Below are 17,780 nucleotides of genomic sequence, written 5' to 3'. Positions count from 1 at the left end.
TAACCACCCTTCTCCATTTTCTTAAATCAAATTAAGTTTTTAAATATAATTTAACGTAACGATCTTCCAAAAATCTTTAATATAAAAGATTCTGCTTTAAATTTAATAATTGATAATATCGACTATGATATAAGTAAATATCTGATACAAATAATAAATAACTATATCAGACAGAGCTCAGCAATACGAGATGACATTATCGAACCCCTCCCTCCGAATCGATTTGGACTCAAATATTTAATAACCTCTCTCGAGTAACTTTTGTCTCCATAATAACTTTTTTCCCCTCTCGTAACGGAAAGTTTATAACAAATTAAATTCCTTTTTTATTAAATTATAAATAAAAACTTAATTCGATATAAAAAGATGAGGGGAGAGGGTTAGTAGAGAGAATAGCACTAATAAATATAAAACATATTGATTGGCCGGGTGTGATATAGAAAAAGAAGATGGTACCGGGTACAGTCAAAATAACTCAAATAGTAATTAAACTATTAACTACGAGTCAAGGTTTCGCCCCACGTTTCGTCCCACCTTGCAGGGCTTCATCAGAGCTCAATAAGATACAAATAACTAAAAATATGCAACAGAGTAAGAGAACAAAATAACACGAAATAAAAGTAAATTATTGTATATATGTATATATAGTTGACCGTAAAAATTGATATATAAGAAGATGGTCAGGGTTGCGGTAAAAGGAGAAACCAAAATAGTTTACAACTATTTATTTTCCGACGTTTCGCCCCACTTTGCAGGGCTTCATCAGGGCTAAAAAGATACAAAATGATAAGATACAATGATAAGAATAAAATACAAAGATAAGAATAAAAACAAGTAACAATGGTAAAAATTTCTTTTTAAAAAATACGTAAAATATAAAGCTAAAAAAGTACAGGAGATGTACATAAAACAAAAACAATACGGAGAAGGAAAGGAAAAAAATATATAGAGAGATAAAATAACCGTCATGAAAGAATAATAAAAAAAAATAAACAGGTAAATAAATAAAAATAATGATAATAAATGAGCAAAAGAACTAGTCAGGACAACCTACCTGTTCAATGGAATTTTTTTTTTCCTTCCCGTATTGTTTTTGTTTTATGTGCATTTCCTGTACTTTTTTTAGCTTTATATTTTACGTATTTTTTTAAAAGAAATTTTTACTTTAATTTTTGCCATTGTTACTTGTTTTAATTCTTATCATTGTATCTTATCTTTGTATTTCTATTCTTATCATCTTATATAACCGATCTAGCCCGAACCCGATATTATTCCTTCCATAATAAACTCCCTAACCACCCAAACCCACTCGTTTCTAACCTTGCTTCCTCTTCCATTCCTGGCAATCCTCCAAGGCGCCTGAAAAGAAGATGGCCTCGTGACCTTATATTGTAAACTGTTTTTAGAGTTCTACTACTGGGTAGTTTCTCTACATCCTGTATCATATCATTATGTCATTATGATCAAATTTACTGGTTGTATTTTTTTATATAGTTGTAAATATCAACAAATAAATAAATAAAAATTCTTATCATTGTATCATTTTGTATCTTTTTAGCCCTGATGAAGCCCTGCAAAGTGGGGCAAAACCTCGGAAAATAAATAGTTGTAAGCTATTTTGGATTCTCTTTTGACTGCAACCCTGACCATCTTCTTATATATATAAAAGTAAATTGTGTTTTTTTAGTAAACATATCAAAATAGTAAAAGAAAAATAGTTATTCTTAACCAACCTTTCACCCCAAATCATCTTTGTTTCAAATCTGACAGTCCTGACGAATCCCTGCAAAGTGGGACGAAGCGTTCGTTAACAATAAATAGTTTTCTTTTACTGATTGCTACTACTTATTGATACCTTTATTGAACGCAACCCAGACTATCTTCCTACTACTTTATACGGTCAACTATGTTCTTCCACCAAAAATAATTTTTGTCATGGTTAAATATTTTTATATACATTTTCACATATTTTACATAATTTTTAACTATTTATTTTATTAAAAATTATATACATTTTGTGTATTTATGTGCTTATGTTTATGTTTATTTCATGTTATCTTATCTTCACACTCTATTACTTAATTTTATTTGTTTGTATCTTTTTTTTTTATGAAATTGTTTATTTACTATTTGAGTTCTTTCCACCGTACCAGGACCATCTTCCTTATAGTAAAATATATTTTATTTTTGCCAAGTTGATGTTGAACATTGCGACGTGGGGTTAAACATTATTGCCTAAAATTGAATTTTAACGTCCACTTACCTATATATTCAATATATAACAAACTCAAGAATTTCGATCGTGCAAAAGTTCGTGTTTTAGACGAACACGTTTTGTATAAGAAGAAGATGGTTGGGAGTGCAGTCAAATTAAAACACAAATAAGTTGAAGTAACTTTAATTTAATCTTGCCAACGTTTCGGCCAGAATTTCTAGCCTTCATCAGAAAAAGATAACAACCAACGATTACAAAAAGAAAATATAAACAGAATGGATAATTGTACAGAATGGAATTAATAAAATAAACTGATGAGAGAAGTGAAAAACAAAATGTATATGTAATTGAACAAGTAGGTAAAATAATATAATTAAGGAAATAAAATAAAAAATTGAAGTTATATAATCCAAAAAAATATGAATATTTTAGTTTATTAATAATTTAAAAATTAAAATGATGTAAAGAAAAATAAAATTGAGAGAAAGAAAATATATGTAACCATAATAATGGTTCTGTTTACATTTTCTTTTTTTATTTTCTGTATTCATTGGTTGTTACATTGTTCTGTTCTTAGCCCTGATGAAGGCTAGAAACTCTGACCGAAACGTTGACTCTCCTCGTATAAGTCATCCACGGTCAACTATCTCTCTCATGATTAAGAACACGTTTTGAGTTAACTTGAGTTCAAATAACCACGGTTCGCAAAATCGTCTGTGTCTATGAGTATAGCCTAGCACAAAAACATATTATCATACGGAACTGAAATTACATATTTAAGGCAGGGGATGAAATCGACTAAAGAATCGATTTTTCCGATGAGGCTGTAACCATTTTGATTAAACATAGTATACCAATGTACAATTAAGTGTTATTTCATGTTAGATAGGTTTTTATCCTCATTTAAATAGTCTGGCAGGACTTAAGTGAGTATTTTTACTTGTAAGAGCCTTATATCTAGTTAATTAAATAAAAATCTCTTTGTCAGCTATAATGTACAATCGATACATACAAAATATTAAAGAATTTTATGAAGAACTGAAGGACAAAATATGAAAAATAAAAACATTCGAACACGAAAAGCCGAAACCGCCTGATCATTCGCGATCACATGACTTTGTTATCTTTTATGCGAGGAACCCTGAAATATGAATTTTTGTAGCAACAGAACATAATCGGAGGTGTAAGAAATTTGTGTGATATGCGTACAGATGATTTTTTGAGGTAATCACTGATACTGTAACATATTTTATGAAAATTAGTTTCGTAATTTATGTAAGTAGCTATATGGTTTAGTTTTTTAATCGATAAAAAGATTTACCGCGGTAGATTATGGTACAGTCCATATCAACATGCTAGATTTTATATGGCATAGTATAAAACATATAGTCATAAAGCTCTTTCGGCAAACCTGCAAATTAATCATACGCTCATAAATATAAATGATACAAATAAGAAAATATTTTCAGACGCGCAATCTTTATTCGAAATTAATCTTCGGGAATGAGTGTTGTCTAATCTGAAACTCAAACGCCTACATTAAATGAATTTTTCATAAGAGAAATTATTCTCAGGAGAAAAAACTGGATTCAGGGAAAATGACCTGTGTTACTCATCGACAGAGAATCAACGCCAGTCCCAAAAAGGCTTTGCGAACCCACTCACAGGCGGTTGGTTATAATAGGGGTATTCATGATGTTGTGTTAAATGTTATATGTTTTACCATGTTAAATGTTATAACTATAGGATTGTGAGCAGCCCTATTTGAAGTCATGTTAAACGTTAAATGCATAAGAGCCCCTAGCGGATTTTCTCAGCAACTTGTTGTATAAGCCTTTATGTTTATAACCTTCCTTCCAGACCCCCATGTTATTGTTTACTTCAGTTTTGATTTAAGTAATTAATTAAAACATGCCTAGAGTGAGTGAAAAGTGGAATTTGTGTGAAAGTTTAGCTTATGAGTGTCTTATTGATCTTCAAACTTGTGAAGAAGAGAATGAAGATGAGCTAATTGACAACTGTATTGAAAGTCACAACTAATATGGCGGCGATCTCAACTGGTCTATTGTGTGACGTCATTCTCGATTTAACTGACCAAGTAACAGACTCTCAGCCATGTTAAATGTTATTTCGTTTTACCACGGCAAAAGAAGGCAATTTTTTTCGATTTAACACGAGTTTTTCCATTTAACACGCTTTAAAATAGATAATGAATACCCCTAATATTACTGTCTGATATATAATTTAAAGATTATCAAACGACGAGGACATTCAGTAACAAGAAAAATGAAAACTGGGAAAAGTAAGCTCTCTTTAGGTTGTAAGTAACTTGAAGTGATGTAATATAACAGAAAAAAAAATATAACTTCATATATATATATAGGAATAACTTCACAAACTAAAATAAATCAAAATATAAGTAACTGCAAAAATAATAAAAATAAAAATATATCTACACTAGCATACCACAGTATTGAAAACAAAATCATAGCTATCATTTAAAAAACACCAAAGTGGTGGATGAAGAAAATAATACAAACAATAGAAGAATAAGGGAACGGGGTAGCTCAGTGAGTGAGGTACGGGGCTTCTTATTTCCCAAGCACGGCTTCGAGTTTGGCTATAGCAGGTAATCATTTATTCTGCTACCATAGCCATAAATCGACCCTGGGTTCTAGAGACCCTTGTGGTACGCACAGTCTCTGAAAAGTGGGTCTCCTGAATGTTGAGTGTGACCTTAACTAAATTACCTCCCGGCCCAACCGTCGGTCTTGTAACAGTACTTCCTTAGAAAGCACTCCTAATCCTTCATGGGTTCTAGCGGTACTTAATTAATTTAATGAGTATTTACTAATATATATATTTTTTTAAATTGTGATAGGAGCCTAAAAGGAGAAAAAAGCGTTACTTCACCCCAATTTTTGATTACTTAATTGAAAACTATGTATATATAATAATAGCCAAAATTATGAGTCTATCAAGTATAGGTAGGGGAATTACAAAATAGCGGCTGTTTAAAAACGTTAAAAATACTTAATTTTTTATTCGGAGCTCTATATCTTTACAACTACCAACAACAATAGAAAATCTAAGATAGAATAATTTAAAGTAGAGTAATTAGCTAAACTGTTAAGTTCTAATAGTTATTTACGTTCAATAGTTCTCGAGATATAACTTTTTAAAAAGCAATAATTCATAAAAATGTTGTATAGAACGTACTGAAATATCAGCAGTTGGTTAATTTATTTTGAGAAATCTATATCTCAGGAACTATGTAAAGTACAGATGTCTATTAGCACTCAAATTAAAGCTAGTTTAATGAGCTATAAAATAGGTTAAAATATTTATTTTCGTAGGAGTAGTAGTTTTCATGAAATTTGCTAAAATAAATTGATTTGAAAAATAGCTCTATTAGGGCTAATGTATTAGAAAATTTACTCTTCTTTAATAATGTTCTGTCAGATTCCCTAGTGTTGTTGATTGTTTTTAAGATATAGACTTCCGAAAGAAAAATTAAGGTTTTGAAACAGTCGCCATGTTGAATGAAAACTACTTCCAATTCATTACAAAAGACTGATCTACATGACAATAATAAGGCCCATCTGGATATACGGAGTTGAGCTTTGGGGCTCCACTAAACCTTCGAATTCCTCTCGTATTCAATCCTTACAATCCTAAATCCTTCGTAAAATCCTCAATGCTCCTTACTTCGTCACAAATAAAATCATACATAAAGACCTTAATGTTCCCTATGTAACCGATCTAGCCCGAACCAGATATCATTCCTTCCATTATAAACTCCCTAACCAATCAAACCTCCAAGTTTCTAACCTTGCATCCTCTTCCAGTCCTGGCAATCCTCCGAGGCGCCTGAAAAGAAGATGACCACAAGACCAGCTAATGTAAAATGTCATTAGAGTGCTACCAATGGGTAGTTGTTCTACACGCCTGTAACACTCCATTTTAACTAATCAAATTTATTATGTATTATACAGTTGTAAATTTCAATAAAGATATTTAAAAAAAAAAGTTTTACTATACTTTGGCTTTTTTTTCCATTATCCTTTGATTACGCATATTGGATGATTAATCAAGATTATTTGCAGCATCATACGTTTGATATGCCGATAACATTTTATCAGCAATTCTATTTAAATGTAGGAATAGCAGAGAGCGATTGCTGTTTCCGATCTCTTCTGTAATCTATAGCATATTATTTATTAGCAATATCCACTTCCTTAATGGACCTCTGCTTTATCATTTTCTTCTTATTTTTTAATTTTATAATGATACATTAATAAATTGTAGATTTAATTTGAATCTTATAATTATATTTAAAAAAGAAAGAAAATTGTGTCTTGAATTTAATGTTTTTAAAGCAATATAAAATTCTTTTAGTATAACCGAAATTTGAAGTTGATGGGTCTAGTGGCTGATTTGTGATTGATTTCAAGATATTTGCGCTCCGAAACAACCATTAAATGAATTTGTGAAATTTCCGTATGTGATAAAAGATAACGGAATTTATTTTCGGTTCAACAAATCAAATAACATAAAGTATAGTTTAGAATGATAAACCTACCAACTGATAAGTCATTGTTTCGATCTGACAGCCCTAACCCGAATCCCTGCAATGTGGGACGAAACGTTTTTTTAACTATTTGAAACCGTTATTGAACGCAACCCGGACTATATTTTTCATATGATCAACTAACTTCTTCCAATGGAAATAAAGCTGTTATTATTACTTCAAAAACATGAAGATAACCAAAATTATTAAATACAATTTTTAAAAGTATTTTTTTTTTTTTTGAGATTTGTATAATTGACCGAAACATTAAAATGGGCCATTCATGTTGAACTAAAACTTGAGAGAGACTTAACAAATCGACTTGGACAGAACATGATACTAGTTAACATCGGAATATTTTTCCCACGCCACGAATTGCGTTGACAGCAAAAAAAAATACTCATAAAACAGACTGACTACAGGTGGAATGAGGAGTCGCATGGTCGGAATGTTGTATTATAAACCAAACATTATAAATTAAGACATAGTGATGAAAATGATCTCGGGATGGTCCATCTATTAACTTTAAATTAATAAAAGATTCCAAACATAATGCATTAATGTTTAAATAAATTTCTATGTATCCAAATTAAAGCCTAAAAACATTCTTTATCTCCTTAAAGGTCCAACGTTTCGGCCATCCTCAAAAGGTGAGTAATATTGAGCGATTTTTCACAATTTTAGCAATTAACATAGTTATCAATAAAATAGCATACCTTAAATACATAAAATATTTTTTAAAAAACTTTTTGCAGGCTATTCTATCCAGGTTAGCAGTTAGTTATAATTAAAAGTTTTAATATTCAAGAAAGAGTGGGCCTTTTTCTTAATCTCTTCTCTTTCTTGAGACTGGTTATTATTGTTTGGATTAAATCAATTGTATCCAAATTAAAGTCTCAAAATAATCTTTATTTTCTCAAAATGACTTTTTGGCCAATTCGGCCATCTTCAAGCCTCCTATCTACCACAAATAGATAATATAACTTATTAATAAATTAATATAATTCCCTATTTTTTTTTATAATCTTATAGGGTAATTTTTACTGAAACTGGTAACCTGGGTAAAATAGCCTGAAAAAAGTTTTGCAAACATTTTATGCGAGTGTAAATTGTTATTTGAGTAATACTATTTTATTAATAATAATGTAAATTGCTAAAATTGTTAAAAATCAAGGTATAATAAAGCTGGTTTGTAATAGATTGTCCTTGAGGATAGCCAGATTGGCCGAAACTTTGGACATGAATGTACTTCCAAAGGAAATGAAGAATGTTCTAAGACTTCAAGGTTGGATAAATTTATTAAAACAATAATAACCAGTCTGAAGAAAGTGAAAAAATTATAAATGGAATTAAGGCTGTGCCGCTACAACTCATGGAGGGTCAGCGGTTCAGTACTTTGTAATGAAGTACAGTAACTAGACCAACGGTTGTGCAAGGAGGTGATTTGGTCAGAATCACGCTCGACCGCCAGATTTTAGCCAATTGAAGAGGCAGGGTGGACCCCAGGAGCTGACTCAGGGCTACAGCGTAACAGAAAACAATTTTCTGCCCAGCCGGATTCGAACTTATAAATGAAATAACACGTTCAATTATTGTGGTCAGTGTAAAATACTTAGGAGTCACACCAGAACTGTCATTCAATCACCATATTATTTATTTTTTTAAATTTATTCAATGCTATTTAAAGCTATATTTACATAAAAATACATTTCAATAAATTGTAAGATCATAATAATATTAATTTTAAACTAGAAAAAGCTAGAAAAATAATGTACGATGGTGGTTTGAAAAGTTTTGCGGAATCACAGCTAGATGTCAGTGCTAGATCAACAAGAATCCCGGGCAATAATCACACATCCTTTGTGAATGAACACGTGAGTGGTAGAGACGACTCTTGGTTGTTGTTTTATGCGTAGTTATTTGTGACAATGGAAAAAAAACTGAGATTCGAGCAGTGATTAAGTACTTTGTAAAGGAAGGTATGGAAGCAAAGGAAATTCATGCCGACTTTCAGAACACACTGGGGGACGGACTCTGCTCCTTCATACTCAACTGCTGCCAAGTGGACCAGCGAGTTCGACTTTGGTCAGGAGAGCTTAGATGATGATCCGCGTAGTGGACGGCCAAAAAGTGCTACGACCCAAGAATTTATCCCAAAAGTGCATAAAAAGGCCATGGAGGATCGTCGACTGAAAGTACGTGAAGTTGCTGAAGCTGAAGAGATGTCATCTGAACATGTATATCACATTTTAACCGAAGAATTGGGAATGAAAAAAGACCATAAACGCTTGGAAATGTGCGAACAAAATCTGACCCGTTTTCAGCGCAACCAACAATATTTTTTACGCCGGTTCGTGACTTCAGATGAAACTTGGATCTACTACTATACTCCAGAGACAAAACAGCAGTCAAAGCAATCGAAACATGCTGAGTCACCACCACCAAAGAAAGCAAAGGCAGTACGTTCTTACAGGCCAAACAACTGATTTGGCACCAGATCAGACTTTCATCTCTTCCCCAAGCTGAAAATTTTCTTAGGTGGACGGATATCTCGGATATCCGAGATATACAACGGAAGAACTGACAGGCGAGTTGGAGAGGTATTTTTCAGGCCTGGAAGAATCTCATTTTTGAGATAGGATCAAGGCATTGGAACAACACTGGACCAAATGCATTACTTTACAAGGGGACTATGTTGAAAAATAAAAGCAGTCTTACCACCGAGGTAAGACACTTCTTTCTAGTACACTTCGAGAACTTTTCAAACCACCCTCGTACAAAATGTTATTATATTAAAAAAAAAAATCAAAACTATCTCCAAACCAAAAATTAATACTCTATAAATCAGTTCAATGGCCTGCCATAATACAAGTGTGTCCCGTATGGAGCTTCACTCATCTAACCTTCACCTACATAAGAATAACAAAGAAACATTGAGAATTAATTTAACGCACCGTACAAGAATACATATAATTTATTTCAATCTTATTCTGAGTCTTTAATAAATGAAAAGCGGCAGTTCAAAGATTCAGTAAAATGGGCGTAGGTAAGCTAGGTAATAAAGAAATTGGGAATAAACAGAGTAGGCAAGGGACGTGAGAGAATCAAAGAAACTAGAAGACCCGGATCGAAAATTACTATAAGGAAGTCTTGAAAGGACCTTATCCCCTCCTTACTTAAGATAAAATCAAGAAATGAATGAAAATGAGTACTCTGGATTCAGGAGGCCTAGGGTAAAGAAGTAGCTGAGCTGCGTTACCGAGGGAAAAAGATGGACCAGCTCCAAGGCCCAGTTGCTGTAATCTCCGGTAAAACTGAGATTTATATAACTTAGATTTGTCCAAGAGTTTAGTAAAACTCAGGGAACTAAGCGACCTGTTTCTGGTCTACAGTTTTGTTTACCAGGTTACCTCAAACTGAGATAAATGCCAAAATCCACAATTTTATCGCTTATGTTCGTAATTTTGGGACCAATTAAATTTAATATTGATTCTGAGGTGTAGATAGTTGACGTAGATTAATGATTGGAGAAGTTTGTCGGGGGGTGCGGTCAGCAAAGAACAACATAAATAAACAAAACCATATTTATTTATTTTATGCCTCCATACAATGATATATGTCTCCATAATAATGATAATTTTATGCCCGACAAACTTCTCCAATTAATATTGATTCAACTGCCACTTTTGATAATCGAAATCGCTGAAAAAATTCTTCATCCAACCACTATAAAAATTAAAGTAAATTTTTTATATTAAATTTAGAAAGAGACGGAATAATACAATACACCTTCGCTAGTCAACAGAATGGAACTATGGAAGGTTTCTTGTATACTTAAACATAAATTTAGTCTCAGTTTAACTGGCAATCATTAGCTGATAAAGTTTAACTCCAGATTTCAAGATTAGCTTTAGTTTTTTATTTAAATCGATATATAATAGAGATATCAAAGAACTGTAGGTCGGTCCCAAAAGAAACCGATGGAAATATACAATAGAAATTAAAATACATAAATGCGGTGTCTGGAAACACGGTTTGCCAGAAATAAAATATAAACAATAGGGGTATTCATGATCTTTGGTTTAACATGTTAAAGCGTGTTAAATGAAAAAACTCATGTTAAATCGAAAAAAATTGCCTTCTTTTATCGTGGTAATACGAAATAACATTTAGCATGGCTGATACTCTGTTACTTGTTCTGTTAAATGGAGAATGACGTCACACAATAGACTAGTTGAGATCGCCGCCATTTTTGTTGTGACAGCTCAGTTCTTTCGTGTGTTTGTGGTATTCATATCCCTGTTATGAAACCAGAATGGATAATTTTAATGATACATTTGAGTTCATATAGTGAGATTTTTATCATGCGAGCGTTTACAAATTTTCAGATAGTAGAATGAAATTACATTGTTTTTTTTTTACTTTTTTTTTCTCAAATGTATCATTAAAATTATCCATTCTAGTTTAATAACAGGGATATGAATACCACAAACACACGAAAGAACTGAGCTGTCACAACAAAAATGGCGGCGATCTCAACTGGTCTATTGTGTGACGTCATTCTCCATTTCATGTCATTCCAACTTCATTATAATCCAAAACCAGTATTTTTTATTTTAAAAAATGAATAACAATTCAGAGTTGTCAATAAAAAAAACAATAAACATTTATTTTAATATTAAATAAATTATTATTCTAGAGTGGCAATACTATATTAACAAGTACCGATTTTTTAAACGGCAAAAGTTCCAAAAATTATTTTTTGAAAAGAAGCTGACTGCTTAGGCTATTATGGTTTAGTTCTGAGCGTTTCTAGGCCATGCCTTTGAACAAAATTTTGGCACTTTATTTCATTTATAATAAAATTGCATTTATCGTCGTTTTGGAAGCATATAACTCCTCTTATAATTAAGGATTTTTAGAGGATGCTAAATTTATTAAATGTAGAGACATGTGTATGTTTAATATAACCATTTCATCATATGATTGAATAAATAAAAGCAGATGTAGATAACATAACATCGGGTAATAAAAGAAAAAAAGTATAACGGAAAAAGGAAAAAAAAAATTATATCAAATATTATAAATCTAAACCGTACTTCCCGTAAAAAATGTGTAAGCTAATAAATAAGTTACTGGGATATCGTGAAGACGTAGTAATCGATGTGAATAATGGAAGAAACTCGAAGGAGAAAATACACAGCGACATACAGAGAAGATACAGGAGTCCTCGACGTACAAAGGAGTCGAGGTCAAAGTCAAAGGGTCAAAAAGATAAGGATCGGGAATTCGCGACTTTCTGCCTGGAAATAGATTATCAAATAGTGGAAGCAATATTAGGGGAAAGGGAAAAAGGAAAAACGAGGAAAAAGGAAGAACAAAGGAAAAATATGAGCGAAGAAGAAAAAACAGGTGATGAAGAAGAATAAAAGTAAGAAGAAAAAAGTAATGATTACACATCGTGTCAATAAATTTTTTATCGTCCTTATTTTTTAATATTGCATTCTTTATTTTCAGACATTGTTAATAGAGATAGGAGGGGACATACACATGATATTAACAGAAATATAAATAATAATAAATAGAAAAAAGAAAAAAAAAAAATTAAACTTAAGTAAAATAATATCTTAGGAACGTTTAGGGGTCCGTATAGGTTGAGCCGTAGGTCCCAGAGCGCTCGGTTCGGAATGTTATGGGGCAGTCAATATTTATTTTCCCGCAATCCCGAGTAATGAATCTTGACACTCCTAGGGGTTGGCAAAAAGGACAAGGAGGTCCATTCGCCGGGCCAGTTGTGTCCACCGGATTCCAAAATAATGAATTAAACACATCCATTCATATTTACATTCCGGACTGAGAGATTGACCCTCCCACTTGTTAAAAATCCGGCTATCGGATAAGTAGTAACATATTCTTATATTTTTAAACAAAATGTATATTTAATAAAATATACAAACAATAGACCGATTCAACAACTAAAAACACATAGAAAATGGAAAAACATCCGTCTGTCGAAGTCTATGTGTAATTTTACCTGAAAACAAAAATAACAAACAAATACGTAATCAACTGTTTATTGAGTTATTAAATTTTTTGTTTAATTATTTCCTTCTTGCTGACCGCACCCCCCTCCCCTCGACTATCTTATCCAATTATTTAATTAATTAATCTATGGTAAACTGTCTACACCAAATTTTAATAAAATCAATTGTATCCAAGTTTCAAAACATTCTTTATTTTCTCATAAGTCCAGACGTTTCGGCCAATTATGCCATCCTCAAGGACAAGCAATCTCAAATAGATAATATCACATAATATTCACTATAGTTTTATTACATCATAGGTTAATTGTTACTGAAACTAGTAGACAGAATAGCCTGCACATAATTTTTTAAAAAATAATTTAGGTGAGTGTAAATTGGTTTGTTAAAGTATGTTATTTATTAATAATATTTTTAATTGTTAAAAATCAAAGTAAAATTACATGTTTAAAACTGGGATGTGACAATTATTTCTTTAATGACAAATAAAGTAAATAAAGCACCGTTTTATTGAGTACATTTTTCATATTTATTCATTAATTCTCAAAACGAGTTTGATAAGTTCAATGTATCAATGAGCAATTAAGTTCTCTACAATACCAGATAGGCTCTTATTCTCATTGAAATTGTTTAACAGATTTTAAATGCCAAATATCCTCCGAGGCGCCTGAAAAGAAGATGGCCTCGTGAACTTATATTGTGAACTGTTTTTAGAGTTCTACTACTGGGTAGTTTCTCTACATCCTGTATCATATCATTGTGTCATTATGATCAAATTTACTTGTTGTATTTTTTATACAGTTGTAAATATCAATAAATAAATAAATAAAAAAAAAAATATTCCTCCAGGATTTTTTTTTCTCTCTAAAATAATCAAAATAGCCATAACTTCAACAGGAAGCCACCAATCTACACAAAACTTAGGGACGCACCGCACTAATTTAAAAAAAAAATAAAATCGTATTATTAATTTGTGTAGACACGAGGCGTCATATCTTCAGTAATGATGTTTGTAGAAGAACCTCTTTATAACGGACAGCCTCGGGTACGAAAACTTTGTCCGTTACCTAAAGGGGTCGGCTCAAGAGAGGTATTAATTTATTAAAAAAGGTTTAATAATAAAAATATAATTTTTTTGTTATATGGTATTATTTTAAACAATATGGGTTTAATATGGTCCTAAGGATTTTTTATAAATAATTTTGATTGATATTTAAGAATTTATTTATTTTTTATGTATACTTGTATGTATAAACAAAAAAAATAGCTAAAAAGCTGTTGCATGATCTTAATATTATAATTTTTTATATAGATAATTTGATTTTTTGTTTGAGAATGTTTTTTTTTTTATCAATTATTATAAAAAATATCCATTTAGTCTCAATACATTTACTTAATTATTATTCCACTCCTACGTTTCGGCCATTCTCAATGATAAGTTAGTCCAATTATGACAGCTATAATGTTGTCCAATAGATACAGGATATTCTGACTTTTCAAATATTATTCCATTTACACTTTCTAATATAACCTTATTACTCCCTTTATCAACAATACATTTCTTTGAAAGTACAGAATGTATTAATGACAAAGAGAGTGATAAGGTTTTACGGAAAATTTAAATGGAATAATATTAGAAAAATTGAATTAATTTGCTAAATTAAAATATAATTTGACAAAGGATCGATAGCCTACAACTATTGGACAAAATTATAACTGCGATAATTAGAATAGCTTATCATTGAGAATGGCCGAAACGTAGGAGAGGAGTGATAAGAGAATAAACAGGTTGAGACTAAATTGATATTATTTATTATAATTGAATTATAATTTTCGTTTTTGTGATTCCAACTAAAACAATAACTAGTCCTTCTGACAAAATAATTTTTAAGGAAAACCTCGACTGGGGATTAAATTGTTCGGCGGGGGCGTTGGGATTTGGGGAGGGGGCGGAGCGGGCCCATGATTAATTGTTACACTCCGTCACTCGCAGGCCTTCCATTTTGCATCGAATCCTCGCAACCTGGCCCTGCCCATCACTCTCCATAGCCTTCGGCTCCTGATGCGTCCCCTAGCGGAGGAAATTCATAATTTCACGGGGAATCGATTTGATGATGCCAAATATAAATTATTAATATGATTGATGCCGAAGGGAGAGCGGACAGTATACAGTAGGCCGCTTGTATAATTTGGTTCGTTTCCTTGGAACTTTACCAAATGGCCTCTGCCTGGAATGGGGGGGGGGAGGGTGCACTAGACCGCATCAGGTAAATTAATAAGTTAATTGAGTAAAAAATAGCCACTCTTAATTTACAAACGCACACATACACACGAATTGGGTGCCCCCTCTACACGTTCACTCCCTTTCCTTCCCCCAAACTTCTACGATTTTTGTAATTTTGATTTGAACTACATTTGATCATAAAGATGGTCACTCACAATCATTATGTTTCTAAGACATCACGCCATACAGTCGTAAGAAAATGCCGTTTTTGGGCAAAAATAATTGTTTAAATCTTCCGAAATTATAATGAAATCCTATCTTATTTAGGTAGCTGAATACAATTTTTTTTTTTTTTTTTTAATTTTGATAATATCTTCAGGTGCAAAAATATAAATATTAATTTTTCCATCATAAAAATATTTTTTTCCTATAAAAAAATGTTATTCTGAATCATAGTAGTTAATTTGATTATTATTATCGCCTCATTTTTGTTAAACTTTCCGAGAAGTATTATACATCTCAATACGTCAATGAATCTTGCACAAAAGTCGCTCCAATAAGTACACTTTTCCCAGTAATAAACTGAAAAAAAAGTGAAGAAATTTAGAACGCAATATTTTAAGACAAAAAAACTTACTTTTGAAAAACTATAGTTAGTACAACAACTTTCGTTGGTATTGAGCTGGCCGAAATATTTTATGTTGGACAGTTTAAAAAATAACAACAAAGAAAAAACTCACTTTTTGCCAATGTCAAAATAAGGCCTGTAACATTGTGAGGTATACGGCTCACAAATATTGTTTCATTGGAGATTCAATTCGATGAATTCGTTTATAGGTATCTCAGTATAAGAAACCACACTTGATTAGAAATATTTCATTTTGGAGGATTTGTTTCACAGTTTCGACCACTGTTTGGCGTTGTACTGCATTGGTTGGATAATGGCACATAACACAAAAACCCTTGTGTATATATTTTGAAATGAGCGCTTTCCAATGAAGTTACCGCAGATAGAGGTTTCTTTATCATCACAAGATATGATTATTTTTAAAATTGCTGAAATAAATTTATTTAAAAAAAAAAATTGGGATTACATTTGCCAATGGCTACAACCATGGTGTAGAATGTATGAAAGTTACCGTCATGGCAGTACTGTTAGACTACATTCGGCGTGAGTACACGCCAGTACACGTAATGGCATTAAATTTATTGGCATATTACAACCGGTTTACACGGGACAGTTTACAGTTTCACCAAGAGCTGACGTAGACACAGCAATGCTTAAAAAGTATAATAGTTGCCGTTATGACAGTACTATTGCACTAGGTTTAGCGCAGTGTTGGCAATGACTATCGTAAAAACATTTGCTGTCAAGACAGTACTGTCTCATTATCCATAGCGTCAAAGATGACAGAACACGTCTCAATGGTCCAACTACCATTATGTTAATATCTGTTAACACCGTGACAGTTTATACCAACGACATAGGTCACGGAGTATTATACTATACTGATATAGCAATTATAGCTAAAGAGTATTTCGTTTGAGTGCTCTACGCAATTTCAAGAACTAAAAATCCAATTAGAATTTTATTTGGGGGTTAGAATTCAGAGCAGGGGTCCTCAGTCGTATGTTCGTGGGCACCACTGTGCAGCTACTGTAACTACTGCAACTACTGTAGCTACTGTAACTAAAGCCACTTGTTATACGTTAAGAACTGTCGCAGCCACAGTAATCGTTAAACTGTGTAATAAATGTCGTCATGATAACTGCCTTGACAGTACTATCGCACAATGGATAGCATGATATCTAACATTAAATGTTAACATAGTGGGGTTACAATGATGAAAGAATTTACTGACAATAATGTCGCTCCAGGTATAAATTGAATTTTCGAAAGAACATAGTTTCACTAAACAAAGTCGAAGCCAATCTACAAAATCCTCTTGACTTTAAACAAGAAAACAAATAATTTAATTTTTTTTTCAAACCATTTACAGAAATAACTCCGTCCTACACATATATTCGTTCTAAGAAACCGGGTATTATTGCACAAATCATTTAACATATTAGTGGGTCGTTACATAAGTTATCTATAAATAATGAAACTAGGCAAGACATTTCAAATGATAAATTGGTTAATTTCATTCTAATTAGTTCATGTCACTAAACTTATTATTAATAACATTTAAACATTCACTCACTTTTACGTTTGAACATAAAACTATTTTACAATGTTTCTTAAGTATTGTAAATAATTATCTTATGTAGAACAAATTATATATTACAGGTAATTTACAAAATTATATATTATAGATAATTTATAAAAGATTTATATTATGGAACAGAACACCTACTTTATCTTAAAATGTTATTACAGAACCGCTATGTATAGTAGAATGTTTGATGTTTCACCTAACTGCCAGCAATCCTTTTATTTCAAGCGCTCCTTGAAACATAAACAAATAGCAAGAGAATTCAATCGACAAATTAAAATTGTGCTAGCAGACGTAACTGAAACTATTTTTAATGTTTCGCTAGTATGGTCTTGAAAATAAAAATTATATCTGCGGAAAGCTGCTTAGGAAAGATATGTAGAAACGAAATATTTTGAACAAAATAAATCTACTTTTTTTTTACGTAGTGTATCATCTAGATAAGTCAAGAAAGAACAGACGTGTGTTTTCGGAACTATTCGTGGCCAGGTAAACATTTTTTTTTAACATTAAT

General features: G+C 31.7%; 1 protein-coding gene across 1 annotated transcript; it reads left to right on the top strand.

Annotated features, from left to right (window-relative positions):
• The first annotated feature begins 8,785 nt into the window (after nt 1-8,785).
• On the top strand, nt 8,786-9,271 carry LOC106688478 (protein GVQW3-like). The gene has a single exon (XM_014432963.1). It carries the CDS (start codon nt 8,786-8,788, stop codon nt 9,269-9,271), a length of 486 nt encoding a protein of 161 aa, XP_014288449.1.
• The last annotated feature ends 8,509 nt before the right edge of the window (nt 9,272-17,780 follow it).

This window comes from Halyomorpha halys, unplaced genomic scaffold, assembly GCF_000696795.3.
Source record: "Halyomorpha halys isolate HHAL.00 unplaced genomic scaffold, Hhal_1.1 Scaffold43.1, whole genome shotgun sequence".
Classification (NCBI taxonomy): domain Eukaryota; kingdom Metazoa; phylum Arthropoda; class Insecta; order Hemiptera; family Pentatomidae; genus Halyomorpha; species Halyomorpha halys.
This window is presented reverse-complemented; position numbering and strand designations above follow the sequence as displayed.

Coding starts and splice junctions, on each gene's coding strand:
- LOC106688478 (XM_014432963.1), top strand. CDS start 8,786: ATGCCGACTTTCAGAACACACTGGGGGACGGACTCTGCTCCTTCATAC.